The sequence below is a fragment of the Melanostigma gelatinosum genome (assembly GCF_949748355.1).
Source record: "Melanostigma gelatinosum genome assembly, chromosome: 6".
In the NCBI taxonomy this organism is placed as follows: domain Eukaryota; kingdom Metazoa; phylum Chordata; class Actinopteri; order Perciformes; family Zoarcidae; genus Melanostigma; species Melanostigma gelatinosum.
In genome coordinates this window covers 12,624,599-12,644,616 of record NC_136639.1, presented here as the reverse complement: position 1 = coordinate 12,644,616, position 20,018 = coordinate 12,624,599, and the positions used below count along the sequence as shown (strand labels likewise).

At 42.7% G+C, this 20,018-nt stretch overlaps 2 protein-coding genes across 3 annotated transcripts; both read right to left on the bottom strand.

Annotated features, from left to right (window-relative positions):
- Nucleotides 1-46: 46 nt before the first annotated feature.
- On the bottom strand, nt 47-11,023 carry acsl2 (acyl-CoA synthetase long chain family member 2). 2 transcript variants are annotated; one of them, XM_079270064.1, is made up of 20 exons: nt 10,940-11,023; nt 6,218-6,468; nt 6,034-6,148; nt 5,791-5,855; nt 5,593-5,694; nt 4,886-4,985; nt 4,056-4,234; nt 3,878-3,910; nt 3,615-3,666; nt 3,383-3,456; nt 2,992-3,069; nt 2,774-2,908; nt 2,551-2,685; nt 1,928-2,096; nt 1,751-1,839; nt 1,557-1,673; nt 1,319-1,462; nt 1,125-1,226; nt 967-1,038; nt 47-879 (listed from the first exon to the last, which is right to left on the bottom strand). In XM_079270064.1, exons 2-20 carry the CDS (start codon nt 6,464-6,466, stop codon nt 739-741), a joined length of 2,151 nt encoding a protein of 716 aa, XP_079126190.1. In that variant the 5' UTR covers nt 6,467-6,468; nt 10,940-11,023; the 3' UTR covers nt 47-738. The 2 variants fall into 2 exon arrangements, with proteins under 2 accessions (XP_079126190.1, XP_079126191.1); XM_079270065.1 differs by lacking the exon at nt 10,940-11,023 and adding an exon at nt 9,824-10,018.
- A 983-nt stretch (nt 11,024-12,006) lies between these two features.
- Nucleotides 12,007-19,876, bottom strand: prkg1l (protein kinase cGMP-dependent 1, like; the record flags this gene model as incomplete). The annotated part of the gene is made up of 20 exons (XM_079270766.1): nt 19,823-19,876; nt 18,705-18,922; nt 18,494-18,617; nt 18,197-18,363; nt 17,492-17,605; nt 15,911-16,016; nt 15,626-15,689; nt 15,256-15,333; nt 14,997-15,091; nt 14,804-14,869; nt 14,170-14,247; nt 13,970-14,066; nt 13,715-13,854; nt 13,538-13,627; nt 13,183-13,324; nt 12,926-13,089; nt 12,708-12,830; nt 12,345-12,407; nt 12,183-12,249; nt 12,007-12,090 (listed from the first exon to the last, which is right to left on the bottom strand). Exons 1-20 carry the CDS (start codon nt 19,825-19,827, stop codon nt 12,007-12,009), a joined length of 2,085 nt encoding a protein of 694 aa, XP_079126892.1. The 5' UTR covers nt 19,828-19,876.
- Between the last annotated feature and the right edge of the window lie 142 nt (nt 19,877-20,018).

Below are 20,018 nucleotides of genomic sequence, written 5' to 3'. Positions count from 1 at the left end.
TGCAGGAGGAGTTATAGAATTTAAATCACACAAGACTGATCGGTTACTAATCTTTATTTCTGTTCTTTTGTTCAGTTTCAGGTGACTGGAATTCGTCAGTAGTGTCCGGTCAGCGAATCTCATAAGCAGTATGTACAGTTCAGACACTTTTCTTTGAACAGCTCATAGTTTTGATGGATTACATGCTCACTGGTTTATGAAATCCTTCCGACTCGGAAAGAAAAGTACGCAACCGACGACACAGAATGTTCATGAACAGCTCACGTCATGGTGATACAAGGGCCCAACAACCATGAAATACAAACCTACAGTTAACGCAAGTTCTATGAGCAGCAGTGTGAATGAATGTCTAACTTAACGTCTCTGCAGGTTGCTTCTTAATAACCTGTGTGCTTTTTAGCTCTACAACTATACAATAATTGATGTATCGGTAAAATCTCCTGGTGAATAACAACTCTGAATCAGTGACACAGACAACAGCGAGATTGGAATTTAAAACAAAGAAAGTGGTTCGGTCCCAATCTGTGTTGTTTTTCATGTGAAGTTAAGACATTACACATGTGTGCAGGAGGTGGAAAATACCAATATTTCAAATGATATACAGTTGTATATGTTAAAATAAGGCACTGCTGGACGTATAGGTTTTGATTTTTTTCCTCTCCTGGGTCCCTGTCCCATTTTTGTTTCCCCTTATTGGACACCTGCAACCTTTGTGTGTGAATTAGTGCGAGGCGTCCCTCAAAAGGCCGTCTTGCTGTACATGCTTGATATTTGTTCCTGAAAGGTTTTGCGGATGTCAGCGCGTCTGCTTTTCAGTGTGGGGGTGAGAAGGCCATTGGCAATGCTGAAGGTCTCTGGATGCAAGTAAAGGTCCTTCACCTGAGAGAAAGATAAGCCACAAAATCACACCTAAAGTAAGTCGCTGGCAAATTTTTACCACGCCCAATGTCAGCAGAGACTGCTCACTTGTTCAAAGGACTTCAGCCCTGCTTCCTTCCCCACAGCTTTCATGTCCTCCAATACTGCGTTCACTAAATCCTGTTGAAAGACCAATAACAATTTCCCGGGATGCATAAAACAAGGTAAAATGGTTATGTTCTGAATTTGGGGTTTAGATGACATACAGGATTCTGGCACAGCTCTTCATAGGATCCCACGAACCCTCGGTGTTTAGCCCAGTCAACGAACACCTCAGGGTCGGGTACAACGATGCCTATGAGATAAGACTGGTGACACAAAACACAAGAGAAAAATGTAAAACTTGAACCACAGCAAACGTTTTGAATACTGATGAACTTCAACATGAATCGAAGTGTACCTGCAAACTATCTCCGTGCACGAACACCTGTAGCACAGGAACACAACGCGTGTAGACGTTCTCTATCTTCTCTGGAGCGATGTACTCTCCCTGGGACAGCTTGAAGATGTGCTTCTTCCTGTCAATGATGCGAAGCGTCCCGTTCTGGCAGAGAGGAGAAGCGGAGACACTCGCTCACTTTACAGCAGTCTCAAAAGACGATATCGGTCAGCTTTAGGCTGATTGTGTATAATCTTACTGGAAGCCACTGGCCCACGTCCCCACTGTGCAGCCAGCCGTCGCTGTCCAATACTTCAGCAGTCTTTTCTGGGTCCTTCAGGTAACCTTTGAACACACTGGGGCCACTTATACAGATCTAACAGGACCAAGCCGTGATGAGAGTCAGTGGATCTGTTGCGTGTATAATATGACGGCATAGTCTGATCACCTCACCTCTCCATCTCCGTTCTTAGCATAGTAGTTCATATCCGGGATGTCTACCAGCTTCACCTTGGCGCAGGGCAAAGGAGCGCCTACGTGACCTGACAAGACACACCCACATACCTGCTGAGGACAGGATTGAAACGGCACCGGCACGAAAACACAAGCACATCAGATGGCGTGGCCTACCTGCGCTCCAGTCTCCCGGCATGGAGAAGGTGCAGCCTGCGGTGCACTCTGTCTGGCCGTAGCCCTCGAAGATCAGACAGCCCAGAGTGGCTCTGAGGAAGGACAGCACAGTGGGGGAGATGGGTGCTGAAGCGGTCAGGGCGAACCGCAGATTACCTCCTAAACTGGCCTGAAACACGGGTGATGCAGTGTTTATGTCAAACGGTTCAAATGCAAAACATACTGTGGGTACAAGCAAAATTCTATTTTTACATCGTATTTTCCCATCGGCATTGACCGAGGACAAAATCTGTCTGTGCGCATGCTTCTCCAATACACTCCCACAAGACCAATATGCTCTGGGTGAATCTGGCATCGATTACTGGAATAGTTGTGCTCCTCTTGCAAAGTTTGGATACAAATTTGACTATTTGCACGGCTGCTGGTCTACAAATACCACTGTGTTAAGTGCTGTAAAACAAACAGTGACAAATATAGAGTCCTGGATTAATAAACAATATGTCAGACTGAAAACCCATCTGTAGTTGAAGAAAAATGTAAAAATAGATTTCTTGTCTTGGGGGTTGGTCTCTGAAGAGGCCTGTATGTCTTTACTGGGGAACATGGAGCTTCCAGCTACTGACCTGAATCCTGTTGAACACCAGTTTGTCCCACAGACTGTTGTTGCGTACGACGCCACTGCTGAGCTCAGCCTGCTTTCTCCTCACGGCGTAGTGAAGCAAAGCCCGTCGTAACGGAGAGGTCACAGAACCCAGGATCTTCATAGGAATTAGCAAAAACAGAAAGCGGGTTTAAAACATCACCGACTAAGAAGCGCTAGATAATAGTCTGAATATATTCACTTACCTTGTCATAGATGCGATTGAGTAAACGAGGCACAACAGGAAAGAAGGTAGGTTTGAGAGTTTTAATGTCATCCATGAGAAGAGAAATGTCGCCTTGGTAGAATCCTACTCTGGCCCCGTGGCAGAACATAGAGAGCTGTGACAGAAATAGACTTAGCTTAGGGGTTAACGCACTACAAAAGGAAAAAAAAAAAAAAGTCTGAATAGAGCATCAGCTACCTGAATCATCCTCTCAAACATGTGGGCAAGCGGCAGGTAAGAGATCGACACATCCTCTTGTCGGATCACAAACGAACCCTGAGAGAAAAAAAAAAGTGAGCAAAGCACAGGGGAGAGATTATATTCAGGCAGCAGTTATACGGCGGAGCCCCGCAGGCAATCAAACATGCCGTATGTCTTCCTCTACAGCAGTTAGATAGCACAATCTTTATATGGGGGCAATTAGTTAAAGTACCTTGCAGCGTCAGGGGCAATCAAACAGCCAATTAATCATACCATTAGACACAGCAGGGAGAGGGACAGTTTTGAGACACAGAGACAAGCAGGTGGGAAGTGATGGTAGCTGTGAGGCTGTTCTCAATTAGACAAGGAGGTGGAAGTGTAGACAGACCTCCAGGATCTTAATGACAGAGGAAGTGTTGGAGGCGATGTTGCCGTGGGTGATCATGGCTCCCTTGGGCTTCCCTGGATAAATAAACAAGACATTATTGCAGTGCCCTGCGCAGCAGAAGGAAACTACAGAGGTGCCATGAAGAAGGGTTGTTAGTGGGGCCCTGAAGGACACTTTGCGAATGATGCGAGTGAAGGATAATCACACTGAGACGTATGAAATCAGACGTTACCTGTGGTTCCACTGGTGAAGCAAACCACGGCCAGATCCTGAGGCTGGGGCGGCTACGGCAGGCAGAGAAATAATATATGAGGACGTGGCAACAGGCCTTCCCCCCCACTTGTAATTTAAGTGCTGTTTACAAGTGAGTGTTAATGATATCTTATGGGACAGGAGCAATGGGAAAACGGTCCTCCTAGCAGTTAGAGGGGGATTAGCCATTTACTGGAACCAGTTTGATGCGGTGATGTAGCAGCTGCAAGACGATAAACTCACCACAGGATCTTTGAGGTTCTGCCTTCCCAGGTCCTAAGATGTGGACGAAGAGGAGTTGTTCATATCAATTTACATATCACCATTGATGACTAAATTAAAAAGGGGACACATTTAAATGAGTCTGCATTATAGGGATTTAGTACTCTTTCCCCTCCTCCTCCTCTGCCCCCCTCCTCACCATGAGCTGCTCCAGTTTCAAAACCTCCACCTCGCAGTTCTTTGCCCTCTCAACAAACGCGTCGCTGAAATCGTTGAAGAGAACCAAGCAGGAGAGCTTTGGAGTCACGCCCGTCTCCTTGTTCTCCAACAACGCTGCAGCCTTCTCCTCCCGGTCGCAGATCACCAGCGAGATCTCCGCTAAGAACGCCGCCAACATGAATAGTTACTAAACAGTACAGTGTGTGAGAGGAATCTATAGCTTTCGAATCAGCTTTAGTTGGAAGTGCATTGAAGCTCAAAGATGCAACAGTCTTTTCTCTTTTTTTCCCATTTTCTACTCCATTACACTTATATGACTTTGCATATAAACATTTTACATAAAATACTTTGTCAAAGTTTTAACCAGTGGTTCAAACTTTTTACAATGTCCTATATAAAAGAGCCCGGTTATGAGATGTCTAATAATAGTTTATCACTCCCAACCCCATTTTTCTGCAGAACTGGTACTTTTTATACTTAAAGTACATTTAGCTGATAATACTTCTGTACTTTTACTTTAGTAGTACAGGAGCAATATTTTGAAAGCAGGCCTTTTACTTAATGAAGTAATTTTAGTAAAAGGGTCCGAGTACTTCTTCCACTGCCGATTCAAACACAATGTTCACTTATTCATCTCTTAGATGTTATAATATGCACAGTTTGCATGATGCTTAGTCTCCGACACAATATTTTGGGAGAAGGATCACTGTGTATTGCTCACCACTATGGTATGATTTGAATTGATATGGGAGGCTGGCAGTCAAACCAACAATGACCCGATTAACAATGCTCTGTCTATTATTTCCTCACCCAGGTTGAGTATGTGGACCATGGCCTCCAGCCCCAGTGTGTCATACAGAGGCACCACCGCCATGGAGTACGTGTAGCAGGCCAGCTCCGAGATGGTCCACTGTCGCCAGCAGAGGGAGACAAAGCAGCACCGTTAAGACTCGTTTCCAGCCGTCACACACTGCCGAGTGAGTACTTGTTCAGTTCGATATATAAACATTCGGCAGTAATGTGTGGTTATGTAGATCATGATGCATTTCATACTTACTGAACAAACAACACAAACATTTAAAGTAAAGAAAAACAGCACTCTGTGTGACGATCGGTCTGACGGGAGGTTAGAGGCTCTGATGGAGCAGAAAATTACATTTCACTTTCAGTCTACAAAGATGGCCTTGCCTGACGGATATATTACAAAATGTGATTGGGAATAGACCTGCTTCAATATTAGCTGCCCTGGAGACCCACAGTCACCACCAGCGCTCTGCTCTCAATACATGCAGTACTGACAAAAACAAATCATATTTTAATTTTCAAAATTCATAGAGAAAATGTGATCCTGGTAGGAGCAAACCTCTGTGGAGATGAGAACATCTATCCAGGTGAAATACAAATTTGAACTATTGGGCTGTTGAGAAGTTTAAGGATTTGATGCCAGAAAAGTTATGCAAGCGATGCACAAGCTCACGGGTGAAGGAACAAAACAAACATCACACACCGGGTCATACCTCTGGTCTGTTCTGTGCAAATATCCCAACAAATTGCTGCGGGTTCGGCTGGCAGCCTTTGGCCAACAGCCCGGAGCCCAGCACCTGCGCCTGCTCAGCCACCTGAAGAATTGGAGCGCCTCAGTCAGCAAACAGCAAAGAGTAACATGACACAGTGAAATGCCCTGACGACTGGAGTAACACTAAACCATGTCTGACCTCAGTGTAGGAGATCCACTGGTAGGGCTGCCCCGGCTTTCTGAAGCCCAGACACGGGCCGTTTCCTGGAGGACACGAGACATTTGCGTCACGTCATTTCAAACATATTTTAACAATCTTAAATGGGGTGTCTGGGATATGCTGCAGATTTACTTTTTTGCCCCTTTCTTTGATACAATTACACAATCAAACATAGGATAAAGTCAAATGAAATATGTTGTGAAAGTGTCCCCTTGTCACCACCTGCAATCCTCAGTCCTCTCTGGAACATGTCAAAGGCCGTCCTGGTGTCATCGTAGTAGAACTCCAGCAGCGAGTCATCCTTAAGAAGAGCCGATCGCCTGCAGCTGGGATCTCCCTACAACAAACACCCGGCGTGAGCCATTTACACAAATTACGACGCCAACGGCGACCGTGAGCCACTCACATTCACAGCCACAGACTGGGCTTGCAGATCGCAGGGAGGACGCATGGGTCGAGGTCGTGTCACCAGCCAGTATGCGGTGAGAGAGGCCAGGGCTCCCAGACCCAGCAGAGAGGAGGAGGACAGAGACAGGGAGGACAGGGAGAAGGAGGACAGGGGCAGAGACGGCAAAATACTCCAGAAGCTTTCCGATTCAGAACCTTTGAGGCCAGCGCTGGAGCGAAGTGACCGTAGCCACTCCTGGAAATGCATTACTGAGAGAAGAGGACAGAAACAAAGACAGACAACATACGGAGTGAAACAGGACATTATTTGGTGAGTTTACATCACAAACTGTTCAATTTGCTGCGATTTAAAACAATGCAGCATCTCCAGCAGAAGGCAGCACAGTAAAGGTTTAGCAGACTAAATGAGGTTGACAGATTCACTGTGGTTTTTCAAGTCACTTTTAAAAAACATGCAATTTTCCTTCTACAGCCTTTTACAATGTTTTCTGATGAGTGTTTGTCACCAGCTGCAACAGTGTGTGGTTGGTTTTATTTCACCTTGTGAAATATTGTGATCCTGGAGACACCTACTGTAGCAGGAACTACCATAGCGTTGAGTACTTTGCCATTTGTTTGCCACTTCATGCCCCAGGCCCGGTTTGGCGTGACGGCTGGTGTGATTGTTTAGTTTGTAAAATGCCCAGCACAGCTTCCCAGAGCCGAAGTTTACGTCTTCAAAATTGCTCGTCTTCGCCACCCAATAGTCAAACATTTAAGAAGCTGGAACCAGTGAACGTTGCTTGATAAATGACTTAAATAATAAATAAAAAAAATCGATTTTCTGCCATTAACGTATCAATTAATAGACTTATCATTTCAGCACAACTTTGATCAGTAAATTATACTTTTACAAGTAGATTTCTCTAATACTAAGAAGTTCAATGCATTTTAAATAGAAAGAATGCAATGAAGGAATTAGATTTAATTAGAGATTATTTTATTATTATCTCAGAATTTTCTGAAAAATTAAATAAACTCTCTTCAACTGTATAGAAAATTTGCAAAAACCTAATTCTCATTGGATCAGTCCTGGAAAATAAACACGTGAGTTTTAGCACAACCATCGTAGTCAACTCTCAACAATAGAGGGAACCAGAGATCTTCTTCCTTGTCACAACCTGGTGCCTACATTACCCACAATGCAACTCAATTACCAACAGTCTGGGTTTGAGAGCAGATATATAGTGCTCGTAGCAGCTAATGTATCCTCAAGCCACTAGCGGGTACGGACTACAGAGGTCTATAGACTCAATTCCGTCTTTATTTCACCTCAGAATTTTTCAAGTGACTCTGACTCAAGTGACATCCCTCGAGTCCATTTATCAGGTTGTCGATCTGTCTTTGGAGCTCAGTACTCCAAGACCTGTAAACCTACTTTTGTGTAAAATGGTTAGAGTTTCCCTTTTAACCTCTTCTTACTATCCACCACAGTGAACTCTGTACATTCACTAAATCTAGCTTCAACACAGAATGCCACAAAACCTAAAACACAATTAAAAACATGGGGGGGGGGGGGGGGGTAGAGACACACCAGGATGTATTAACGATTGGCACCGAGGTTACTCTCAGTCATGTTCTGCCACTCTTTCATTCATCAGGGAGGAGCGAGAGAATCGGGGTGCGTGCGGTAGTGAGGGGCTGGTGGGGAGATAGGGGGAGGGCCCGCTAAGTCCACCCCCATGATCCCATGCGAGAGACTTTATTGTTCATATCAAAACTGAACAAAACAAGGGAGTGTTGTCTCAACACAAACTGAAAAACAGCACTAAAACGGCTCACGTCACCTCCTTCAACAAACTACTTCATCTTACACCGGGCAAGGAATTCACCTCACTGAATACTCTGCTTTCCCACATCCACTCCCTTCCCCGAACACCCCTCAACCTCTCACCCACTTTCTCCCCCAATAAGCGAGGGGGAAAAAAAAAAAAAAAAAAAAAAAAAACAGTGTGATATACCCCTCCCTCCCTCCCTCCCTCCCTCCCTCTTCAACCAGGCTGCTCCTGTGCAGTTTCCCTTCCCTGCATGGGTAAAGTGATGCCACACTCGTCCTTGGGAGGATCCATAATTCACTTTAAGCATCAATTCATCTGAATTAAAAACTACTCTTGCCACTTCACACCTGCTGGAGCAACAGAGCAGCCTGTGATCTATAGAGTCCTTTCACTTGGTAAATAAATGAGAAACAAAAAAAAGAGTTTTATGAAATGTGACTCATCAAAAAGAAAAAATAAAGACAGTCCACTGTGAAGAGAGAACTGTAACCTCTTTCTGTCTCTCTCCATCATTCCCTCCCTCCCATTCATAAGGGCTATTGTCAAGGCCCAGACAGGGACCATTGTGCTGCCAGCTTTTACTCCCTGGAAGACGTGAGACAAAAGAAACTGCACACACACACACGTGAAAATATACTGGAGGAATAGAAATGCACCTCTACAACATCATGTGGACTCGCGTTAAAACAATAATGGTGGAATTGAAAGTATTTTTGGGGCAAATGATGTTTGACACAACAAACTAAATTTTTTTTAAACGAAGTAAATTGACATCCTGCTATGAGTGCATACAGAATGCAGTGTGATAACTGATCGCCTGAGGCAGTCTACATTACATTAGTCATTTAGCAGACGCTTTTATCCAAAGCGACTTACAATAAGTGTATTCGACATCGGTTTTCGAGAGAACTAGTCACCAGAAGTCATAAGTGCATCTCCTTTCTTCAAACAAGCATCTAAGAGCATATACCAGAGGCAACGTACAGTGCCACAAACTAATATGAATACAATAAGTGCAATAAGCTAGTATGAATACAATAGATGCTAAGTAAATGCTAAGTGGAAGGCCTTCTTGAAGAGGTGAGTTTTCAGCCTGCGCCGAAAGATGTGCAGCGACATGTCTGTGCACACTTCGTCCCGCTGACAGGCAGAGACAGGGCTGAGAGGTATTCTGAGCTGCTGCATGGCAGAATATAGAACACGCGAAAACAGAAACCCAAAACTGGTTTTGAGAACAATCTGGCACGTAATCAACGACTAGAACTTTCATGGATCAAACTGTCAAACATTGTTTGTACGCCACATTTTGGAGGGTGCCGTAGAACGCAATGAGCCTCACACAAAGGGAACTATACTTGGAAAGGAAACATTAAAATGGGAGATTGAAGAAATTGTAGAAGTGTTTAAAAGTATTAATGGTAAAAGACTCAAATCAAATCAGGGCTTTGAATGTAGATTTTGAGAGAGTTTACGAGAGTTTGAGAGAGTTTAAGTGTAGTTGTTTTATAGAGATATCTTTCCAGGGTTTAGGTCAATAAATGCAAAAGGTAGCTTCATCATACGCTTTGTAGAATGACAGTCAGAAATGGGAGGAGGTAGTGCAGGGACTTTGAGCTATAGCTACATTTGTTGCTCAATTTAAAACTTTGACAGAAAGACTCCGTTTAAATTATTATTTAGACTTTTTGGTGAAATTTGAGGGCATTCAAAAAAAAAAAAAAAAGATTCATGGCTGCTTTTAAGAAAAGTGTTTACACGTTATCACAAGCAGACAGAAGAGGACTGACCTTAATGATGTTCTTTCAGTTACAGACTGTTTTAGTTATTTTCCTGTTGGACGAAACTTAAAATAAGGATTTGTTCTACAGAGCCTAAATTAAGTCTCCTCAAAAAGCAAAAGTCCTGCAGAGAAAGGGCCATGAATAATAAGAAGAGTAGAGAAGTGGCTCTGCACAGTGGCTTCTGTAGTGATGAGAGCAATGCGTCCCTCTGACCCAGAAAACTACAGGAGGTGACATGAGGAGGGGGGAGGTTTTAATAGGGGAGAGAGACGACAGCATTTTATAACCAGCAGCAGCAGCAATGAACTCTGCACACTTTCCAGACACCGCTACATTGGTGCATTTTTATTTCTCCAGCCCAAAGTTTCATGTAACTAAGCAGCAACTAAGTAACTAAGGGGAGTCTTTCCTTATCCGAATACAAGGTCTAAACCCACACTGCCCTATGCTGTACATATTGTTAAGCACCTTAGAGGCAAATGTGTTATATTGGGCCATATAATTGAAATTAACGACATGCAAAGGAGTGCGATTTTACAAAAGAATGTCGGAAAACGTTCAGTTTAAAGGCTAAAACTTTTCCCAACCATACTCATCCTCAGCGTGGATGAAGGACAAAATACCACAGGACTGTGCTGCAGGACGCACACTGCAAAAGTATCAAACTAACTTTATGTCTCTGCATCATGAAGTAATTCTACTAATACTACAGTGCGAGAAAAGCACCATGGAGGTCAATATAATAAATTAAGTTTCAGTTGAGCAGAGGCACAATGAAACAAAAAAAAGTAATATAGAGGAGGCATCATTGCTCATCATGTGTGTGTTGAATGCAATACAGAGTAGGCCTACTGGGCCGACGTAAAGCCAGTACCTCAGTAACGGATCATTTAAAGGGACATTTCTTTCAAACTGCATGCAACAGTTTGTTAACAGGTTGATCATCTTCGCAGTGCTCCAAACTCTCAGCTCGGTAGTCCGGACACTCAGCGGGCTGCAGACAAACTCTTTCTGAACTTCTAGATCGGGATCTGAGCCGTCATAGTTTAGGTATGTTTCTGTATCTGAAGCGACCGTAAACGAGCTGATTGGCTCAACAAAGAAAGACCAAATGAAACTTACCTCGCTAAAACGCAGACCTGCAATTGCTCCTTAGATTGTGCCACAAAGTTACTTCAGCAACAGATCCATCGACATGTGTCTACACGTCAAGCGCAATACGATGTGCTTTTATTTCCGGTCAAAACCTTCAAAACAAAAGCCTCTACTGATGGAAGCTATGTGCACAGCCTTGTAAGTTTGATATATTAACAGACAAGTTGACCATCACAAATAATTCAAAAAGAGACCAATTGTGTTGTTTATTGATAGCATATAACGTTGTATCATAAGGTCATGGCAAAAAAGGAAATTGGAGGATAAATGCCAAAATTACAAAGTTAACACGTTAATGAGAATGCTAACAGAGAATTTTACAAGGAATGAAAAATGAACTAGAAATTGCAAAATATCCTTTTTTGTTTTTCCTATTTTTCCTACTTTTTCATTTCTCATTTACTATTAGATATTTTAGTTACACAATCAATCAACTACAGGTGACCTGTCAGTTAAGCATATTTTGCTCCACTATATATTTCGGCCTAATCAAATCATGTCAGTATATCACTCTTGTCATTTTTCAACAATTCAACAATTTTTATAATTTAATTCAGTTACTTTATTTTGAAGTTTAAAATCAGACAACTTCCTGTATTTATCTTTCTAGCGTTCTGTAGCCTTGACGCTTCTCTGCCGACTCTGACGTCACTTCTTAATTGTATGCAGGCCTTTTGGGGAGATCAAATAATGACACGTAGAAAAAAGGGAAACTCATCATGCGATTGCAGATTAAAGACAAAAGAAAATACAGTTTGGTACAACCTGTTTATTTATTAGGCCGACATTCAACAGCAGAGGCATCACTGAACTCACATGTTTATAAATCTATAGGGGTTGTACATCAAAAACATTCTGAGCTCAACACAGCAGGCAGCATGGTTCATTTGTCAAACTATATGTGCACTTACAGACAGTGACTGAAAATATCATTCATTCTTGATTGGAGTAACACTGAGGGCAATGAATCATTTATGAGGACTAAACCTGAGCGTGATGAAGTATTAACAGGTTGTTGTTGTTGTTTTGCTCCATCAGAAATCATCCCAGTTTGTACTCAGCTCCACTGAGCCCTCAGTGTAATGACCGCATGGACTGCTGTCCAGAGCATCCTTCACCTGAAAGGTAAACAATGAGGAAATGGATCTGCTCACTGCAACAAGAGTTATCACAAAACAGATAACAATAAGCCAAACTGAAGGTGTCTTACTTTGGGAATAACCGGAGGGTTTAATGTGCCTTTACAGAGTCCGTTCCAGTTTAATCCTTCAAACCATCTGAATTCAAAAACGGAGCATCACAACCTATAAAACCATGTTTCCAAGCACTGGCCTCTGTGATTTTCTCCAGTCTAATACATCTGTAGTCTTACTTGTGCTTCTGAATGTCCTTGCCCCCATTTCTCTGACTGCCCAGTCTCTCAGAGGGATTGGTCCTTGGCGATGGAAAGCAAACAAGAACACACAAATAAATAAACTATGAATTCATACTCCGATTCTGTCCTTCGAGAGGGGATGTTACACCACAGGCCGTGTCCACACACCTGCGTTGTTTCTTAATTAGCTTCTATCTGTTTGTGTGTGGGGGCGCTGGAAGTGGGGATAATTGTCCTTTAACATACACAATGGTGGGATGGAGGGAGGTTTTAATATTTTTCTGAAAAAGCACAATAAAATAACTGTCATTAGCTTTCACATCCTAACTCATGGTGTCTAGCGGGGCATATTTACAACACCTGCACAGTTTCTTTATGAGACTGGAGGCACTTTTGCTGATGGTTTTTGGAAAGTCGATCTGATCGATGCCACGAATGGTTGCAGTGAGAATCTTTATCGGGTCAGTGTCGCTGAATGGGAGCCTGGAGAGGGAAACAAGAGCCTGTCACCATCACATCAATCTAAAGCTGGAGAAATGAGCTTAACAAATAGGGCTGCATACAACTGTGAAACCTACCCACCACTCAGAAGTTCAAACACAAAAATGCCCAGTGACCAGAAGTCCGCAGATACACCGTGGCCTTTGTTCAAGATGATTTCAGGTGCCATGTAGCCCGGTGTACCGCAGAATGTCCAGGTTTTCTTACCCATCTCCAGCTTCTTTAAACACCTGGAGCCAATCTATAAAAAGAGGATATGAGTTCACCCACAGTAAAACCCAGAACACTATGATGTCATACTGAAAACCTGAATTTAAGTTTGTAATTGTCGTACCAGTTTGGCATAACCATGCTCATCCAGAACAACATTTTCCGGTTTGACATCTCTATAGATGACACCTCGACGGTGAAGAAAGCTCAAGGCCTCAACGACACAAGCCGTGTAGAATCTGGTGCTGCATTCGTCCAAACATGCCCTGAAACAGAGCAGTATGCAGAAGTGCTGGTTTAAGCATACAGCCAACAAAACAAATGTGTGATGTAGAGAGATGTAAGACATCGAATCCTGCTCAGTCTTAAAATTGCATTGTGATGAAAGCTTGGCCAAAAACACAACGGTAGGACTTTACATATTTTATCAGTATGATGACAAAAAGTGCCTCGCATCCTCTTTAGTCATAAATACTTACTTATCTTTGAGTAGAATATATAAATCCCCACCGAGACAAGCTTCTGTCAAAATGTACAGGCACTCTGCGTCTCTGAAGAGTTTATGCAGCCTGTGATCAGCACAAGAACAGAAGCATGTTAACGATCATTATGTCATCAAAACAATCATGAATAGATGACCGTTGAATAACAGACACCTGGCTATGAATGGACAATGAGCCTCCATTAGGATGCGCCCTTCTCTCAGGACGTGCTCTTGTTGACCGTTGCTGAGGATCAGCTTTTTCTTAAGGACCCTCATGGCATAAAGACACTTGATGTTGCTCTTCAGTTGCACCTGACAGAGGTGGAAATCAATAGATTACATTATAGAAACATGGAATCTGGAGGAGGCAGCCGCACGGCGGATCTGTGTCATTGTGTGTGAGCTGCTATAAGATCCACCCCCTCACCAGGTCTACGTGACCGAACTCCCCAACTGCTAGAGTGCAGATAATCTGGAAATCACTTAAGGTGGAAGATGAGAAGAGATCAGCATCTTTGTCAGACCTGTTCACAAGCAAAACACAGGTGAGCCTATGCATTGTGTATTCTATAGGTGCGAATTATACATGTGATGTAGAAAATAACATTGTAGCCGAATGCTCCTCACTCGATTTTGGCTTCAGGGCTTTGCTGCACCTCATGACTGCAGTCAAATACCAACCCACCAATGCCGTCCTTGAAGGTCCTGAAATACAGAAGTACATGAACATTCTCAGAATCTCTGGCTTAGCACATCAATTTATGACAAACGTGGAGTATAGCGTCGCAACTGATTCAGATACTATAGGGTTTGGCTATTGACGCATACATTGTTGCACCTTTTGTGGAGAGCTGGTACATTTATTTAGGTCTTGCCCCAAACGGCTGTCGAGTAAGTTGTCACGATTTATTTCTGATCGTATCGACCCTCCCTTGATATTACTTTGGAAAAATGTATTGTTTCGATTGATCAAATATAACTGAGATCTCTGTCTGCAGTATTATTTGATTATTTTCTCTATATCTGAACAAGAAAGGTTGTCAAAACATATATCTGGAAGCTTTAAAAGATATTTATTTAACTTTTGTACATTGCTTTTTTTTATGACACCCTTTGGTCCTTCTGGCTGTAAGTTGTATACACAAGGTGCTGTAAACTGGTTGTATAATTAGCTCAATGAAGTCGGTAAAGAATATAAAGCAAAATAATCAGTTCCTGCTGTCTATGCAGGGAATTTTATGAAGACAAAATATTGACTTACTCCCTGTCTATGACCAAGCATGAAACTTCACCAGCAGCAATAACATTCACAGTCCGAACATCCTCTCTAAAGACAGAGTGAAGAAGAAAATCATAATGTTACTGACGCAAAATAAATCATTGATATTATGTTGGCACAAATGTCAGTTTTCACCATCATAATGTCCTCTGAAAGTGCATTCATTTCTCCTTACCCCCACAGAGCTTTCTCTCCAAACCACTGTCTCTCAGAGAGCTGAGAAAGAACAACCTGCTCTTCATGGCCTGGCTTCTTCTCTGTCACTTTCACCTGGACGAGCACAAAAGAGAGGCAGAAAGCGCCAAAGGCAATTATCAACCGTTATAATACAATGCCTAAAGCTGCGCTGACATTTTGTCCTCCACAGTCTAAATCTTTTTCTCTCCCAAAGCCTCATCTCATCTGTGCAGCAGGCAGAGAGCATGCAACTTTACCTGGCCTTTGCTAATGATGTAAAAGGTGTCTCCTGTGGCCCCTTGTCGAATGATGTAGTCACCTTCAGTGTAGTGTGTCTGTGGGACATAAATGAGAGAGGAAAAGAAGATATAGTATATTACAGAAATAAAGATGAGGGCCAGTAACAATGAAGGACTAATCATGATTCTACCCCAGCACCTTCTTGTTCACTGATGCAAAACAAAGACAGCGGAAAAAAAGAAAGAATTGGGGCCTCGTCTGTAAAATATCACATTTACACGCGTTCCGTCTGTGTGCACACAAAATCTATTAGCTGGATTCCGTTTGAACAACGAGTGACGGTTACACAAAGCGGCGTGCTTCAGATTTTAGGAACTTAATCTGTACCTCCTCCATGAGATCAGACATTTTCATGATGACATCCTCTGGCAAAGACTGGAGGAAGGGAACGCTGCAGACACAATGAAAGGGTTGAAAAGCGTTTCATTTTTCCCCCCCAGAAACATTTCATAGGAATGTTGATATTTCGGTCGGTGTTAAAGGCCTGATTGCAGCATCGTGGCGACTGACAAACAACATGACCCTGGTGATGCTGTGCTGAATATACTAGAATACGAAGCAGCTTTCCGGGCACGCTCTGTGTCAAATGAAGTGTATCGGTCCGATGTTCACCTGATAAGCAGCTCCATTGAATGAGAAAGGCTGTTGAGACCACTCTGCATAAGAATAGTCTGGTAGCTCTTGCGGTCAATAACCCACAGCTTGCTGTCCGTTTGAGCTGCAGTTCAAAAGACAGAGGAACTGATCAAGGTTGTGACGGTGACACTGGAGCTCAGGTGGAAACACAATCAAGAAGCAAGTATTAAAACAGCTCTCAAAGACGTGTGTAGTTTGTGACGGATGTGGACTGAATGCAGGATCAGCTACAACCTAAAGAGCAGACAGTAAGAAGGCCAGGACTCTATCAGAAATACTCATCATGGAGAATAAAAATAAATGGAAGTGCTTTCTTTTCGGGACTTTTAATATTAACCTGTATCACTCTTTCTTTATAAATGAGCTTTAAAGAGGGTGTTTTAAATGAATAATGACCCACATTGATTGGTTCACTGAAGCGTCCTGCAAACGGAAGTAGACGTTCTCTCGACGGTGTGATTAGATCAACTATCTGATAATATGGTGAAGCCCTGAAATCTCAATCTCCCCCATTTGGATATGCCCCATCGGTTTTCACTTAAGTGCCATATGACACTTAATTCAGGGCTATTGCTTTATTTGGATCTGAATGCTGTGCAAGATGTTTTTAAGAAGCAAAACATTTCTCTCAATTGAGGATTTTTCTGACATTTTCTGCAATATATAATTTGCTGCCACTTCTTTGATCTAATGACAAAGCCCCATTTTCACCTGGACCTTTATCACTGTCACGATGAAAGAGACCACATGAGCAAAACACTATTGATGGTCTCAGATGGCACCAATGGGAAAAAAAGAAGCAATTTCAGGTTCAGAGAGGAGATAAATATAGTGGGCCCTGACTGGATCAGAGGTAACAGCTGACAGAAATGGACATGGTGAAACGAGAACAGACCACCTACGTGAGCTGAGCATTGTTACTGGAGAGCAGATATATAGTAACAGCTGTTAATTGGAAAGGCTGACTGCTCGCAGGACAAAGAAAGCAGCACAAAAAGGGAATGAGATGCTTCGGGACCAAACAAGGTAATTGTGAGTTTTTCTCAGGTCAGACAAAGTTTTCTCACAGACTCAGATGCTGGGAGGAAAAATGACAGCAAAAAAAAAAATATTCTTACATCAGAAATGTATGTATGTGTGTGTGTATATATACACATATATACTGTATATACATATATATGCTCCAACCATGAGACCAATACTATTTTTGTCGAATTTGTAACGGTTTGTGTGTGCATGTTGTATTGCAGGGAGGAGATGTGGGAGGCAGACTGCTGGGTAATGCAGTAAAGCAGAACATGTTCTAATTCCCCACATCACTGAGAAAAAAACCCTTTGAAGCTGTGATGGTGTCTAAGATCTCAAAATGTCTTTGATTTTAGATTCAAAAGACGTCTGTCTTAGACTGTCTTAGACCACTGGCAGAAAAACGTCTGCCAGTGATATTCTCTCAAAGAAGAATTATTTATATCCCTACCACCAGTGTTTTTTGTTGCGACAGATCACCATCGACATATGAATGCAAATATAAAACCAAGAACACATTGCTTTTGATACCTGAGACAGAGTAGGTGTGGGTGCAGTTGTAGAAGAGGGCCAGCTCCCCAAACATGTCTTCTGGCTCCATTGTGAGAAGCTTAAGTCCGTCTTTTGTCAATTCTAGCTGCCCTTCTGTTAACAAACACACACTCAGTGAAGAAACAAAGCATGTACATAACACCTAGAACTGTAATATGCATGTGCCAGGATGTCTGTCAGGACGTCTGAGATATACTGTACAAACAACAGATATGCAATCATCCTTAAGTGGATCAAGGCCACCACCTCTGGCTGGTTAGGATAACAAGTGAAAGGCAGTGAGCAGCTCCCCATTAGCATGACGCATCACAAATGCAGCCTGAAGACAATCCAGCACTGTTAAACTCTGCAACCACCGCAGAGCAGAGTCCCCTTTCTCCTTGCCTTTTGTATCAAGTTGACATTTCAACACAAAAAAACCCATCAATACGAGTCACTCGTTATCCTAAGTGCCTCCTCTTTTCTTGCTCAAACATGCAGTTCTCCCATCGCTGTGTTTGAGTGCAGTGTCAAATAACTATCGAATTGCATCGCGAGCTAGCAGTAATAAAATAGATATACAAAGACAAGAAAAAATTAATAATTTTATCGGACTGTTCTCAAGCACCTGTCATCTCAAGGAAGTGTTATTAAAAGCCCTCGAGCATGATTAATGCTAGCAATTGTAAGAGGAAAATGATTTACCTTCTAAAACATAAGCCTGAGCACCGTTGGCCCCCTCCTGAATGACATAACAGCCTTGATTGATGGTGGTGGGATACATACAGGCTATGATGGTTCTGATTTCTCCTTCGTCAAGGTTCTTCAACAAGTCATTCTTCAGAAATGATGACTGGATCAACTTCTGAGACCTGAGGGAACAAAGGGACAAAGGGAAAAAGTTTGGAAATGTTTATCAATTCTAAGTAATGCAGAAAGCGGAAACACTGAACACTGAACAGCCTTGAACATTTGAGAGACATGTTTTCAGTGATAGCTTACTGCTGGCTTTTGTCACAGCTTCTGTGTGAAAACATGGCGAGAGTCACCGGGTCCAGAGTGAAAGGCTCGGAAATGACTGTTTTTCTATTGACTTGCTGCGAGTCCTCACTTTGAGCTGAGCAAGCTGTAGGAATAAACACACGCACACAACAGGACAGGTTTAAGGCTCGCGCTACCTGTTGAGGCTTTAAACTATGACATTTATAAGCACCATGTTCGGTATCTGCACTGGCTGCAGAGGATCCTGGGAGGGAGACAGTGGCTCTGTAGCGATCCAGTTCTTCCTGCAGTCTCCGGATGAGTTCATCCTTTGTATCCAACTCCAACTCTAACTCATCGATTAGTGTGTCCCTCTGACGGAGCTCCTCAATCTTTAATTGCAGGGCAAATTGGAGGTCCCGAAGTGTACCCATTACCTCCAAACACCAGCTGACAAAACACAGCAAAAACATATCTCTTTTTACACACAAACGAAAACATTAAGTGGGTCCAACTACACACATTTCTGTCTGATCTTGAGTTGCAGTGATTCCCCATTTGTAGCTAATCTCAGTTAACTCAAAGCTAGACAGCCATCTGCATCTCTTCCTGTGATCAGTATCAGTATTATTAATAATATAAACGAGGAATCAATAAGGTATAAAGGCTTTTACAGGAGAGTTTGATATGCTTCTTAAACATATACCCATAAGTGCTTGACGAGATAGACAGACAGACAGACAGACAGACAGACAGACAGACAGACAGACAGACAGACAGACAGACAGATAGATAGATAGATAGATAGATAGATAGATAGATAGATAGCTGCCATATAAATATTTGATTCAATGAAACATGTTTGATGGCAATCATTTTAAATAGGCTGAATAGTAACATAACATGGTTAAGTATTCCAAACACAGTTTCCAGTGCAATAAAAAAGAAGACTATAAATGTGTCTTTGCTCTATGAGCTTGCACTACTTGATTCAAGGACACTTAACAAAAATACGAGACAAGAAAGGACAATAAAGTAGCGCTGCTATAGTAGACTAAAAGAGATACAACAACTCAGATGAATACAAGGTCATTATAGACTCACTATTATGTCACACACACTTTGTGTCCCTGCAAGATTAAAACGTGGATTGTTTTTTCCGTTTTGGGTCGCAAACGCGCTCAGAGCCATACGCCCTGATGAACAGCCTTTTAAATACACGAATGAGTTGGTAAAATGTGACAACAGCGATATATGTTTTCTGATAGATTAAACACACATGTATGATATGTCCTGACAGATATAATGCCGAACTGTCTTCCACATCTCACACACACAAAGATCACTTACCACATGCAGGCTGTCGGACAATGTGGAAGTCTGTCTCACTTCGTCCTGAATATGTTTGTCCCTGTTTAGCAGCAGACAGCTCATTCGACAGGTGCACAGCGTCTCTGTACCCGCCCAAGTAAAAGATGCTCCTCTCCTGCACGGGGCTGGCCAGGGCTGGGCACAGACAGCAGGCAATCACATGACCCAGACAGTG

Coding starts and splice junctions, on each gene's coding strand:
- acsl2 (XM_079270064.1), bottom strand. CDS start 6,466: ATGCATTTCCAGGAGTGGCTACGGTCACTTCGCTCCAGCGCTGGCCTC. Junction 5,856..6,033: donor GAGAGGACTGAGGATTGCAG/GTGGTGACAAGG, acceptor CGTGTCCTCCAG/GAAACGGCCCGTGTCTGGGC. Junction 1,227..1,318: donor TGCACGGAGATAGTTTGCAG/GTACACTTCGAT, acceptor TTGTGTCACCAG/TCTTATCTCATAGGCATCGT.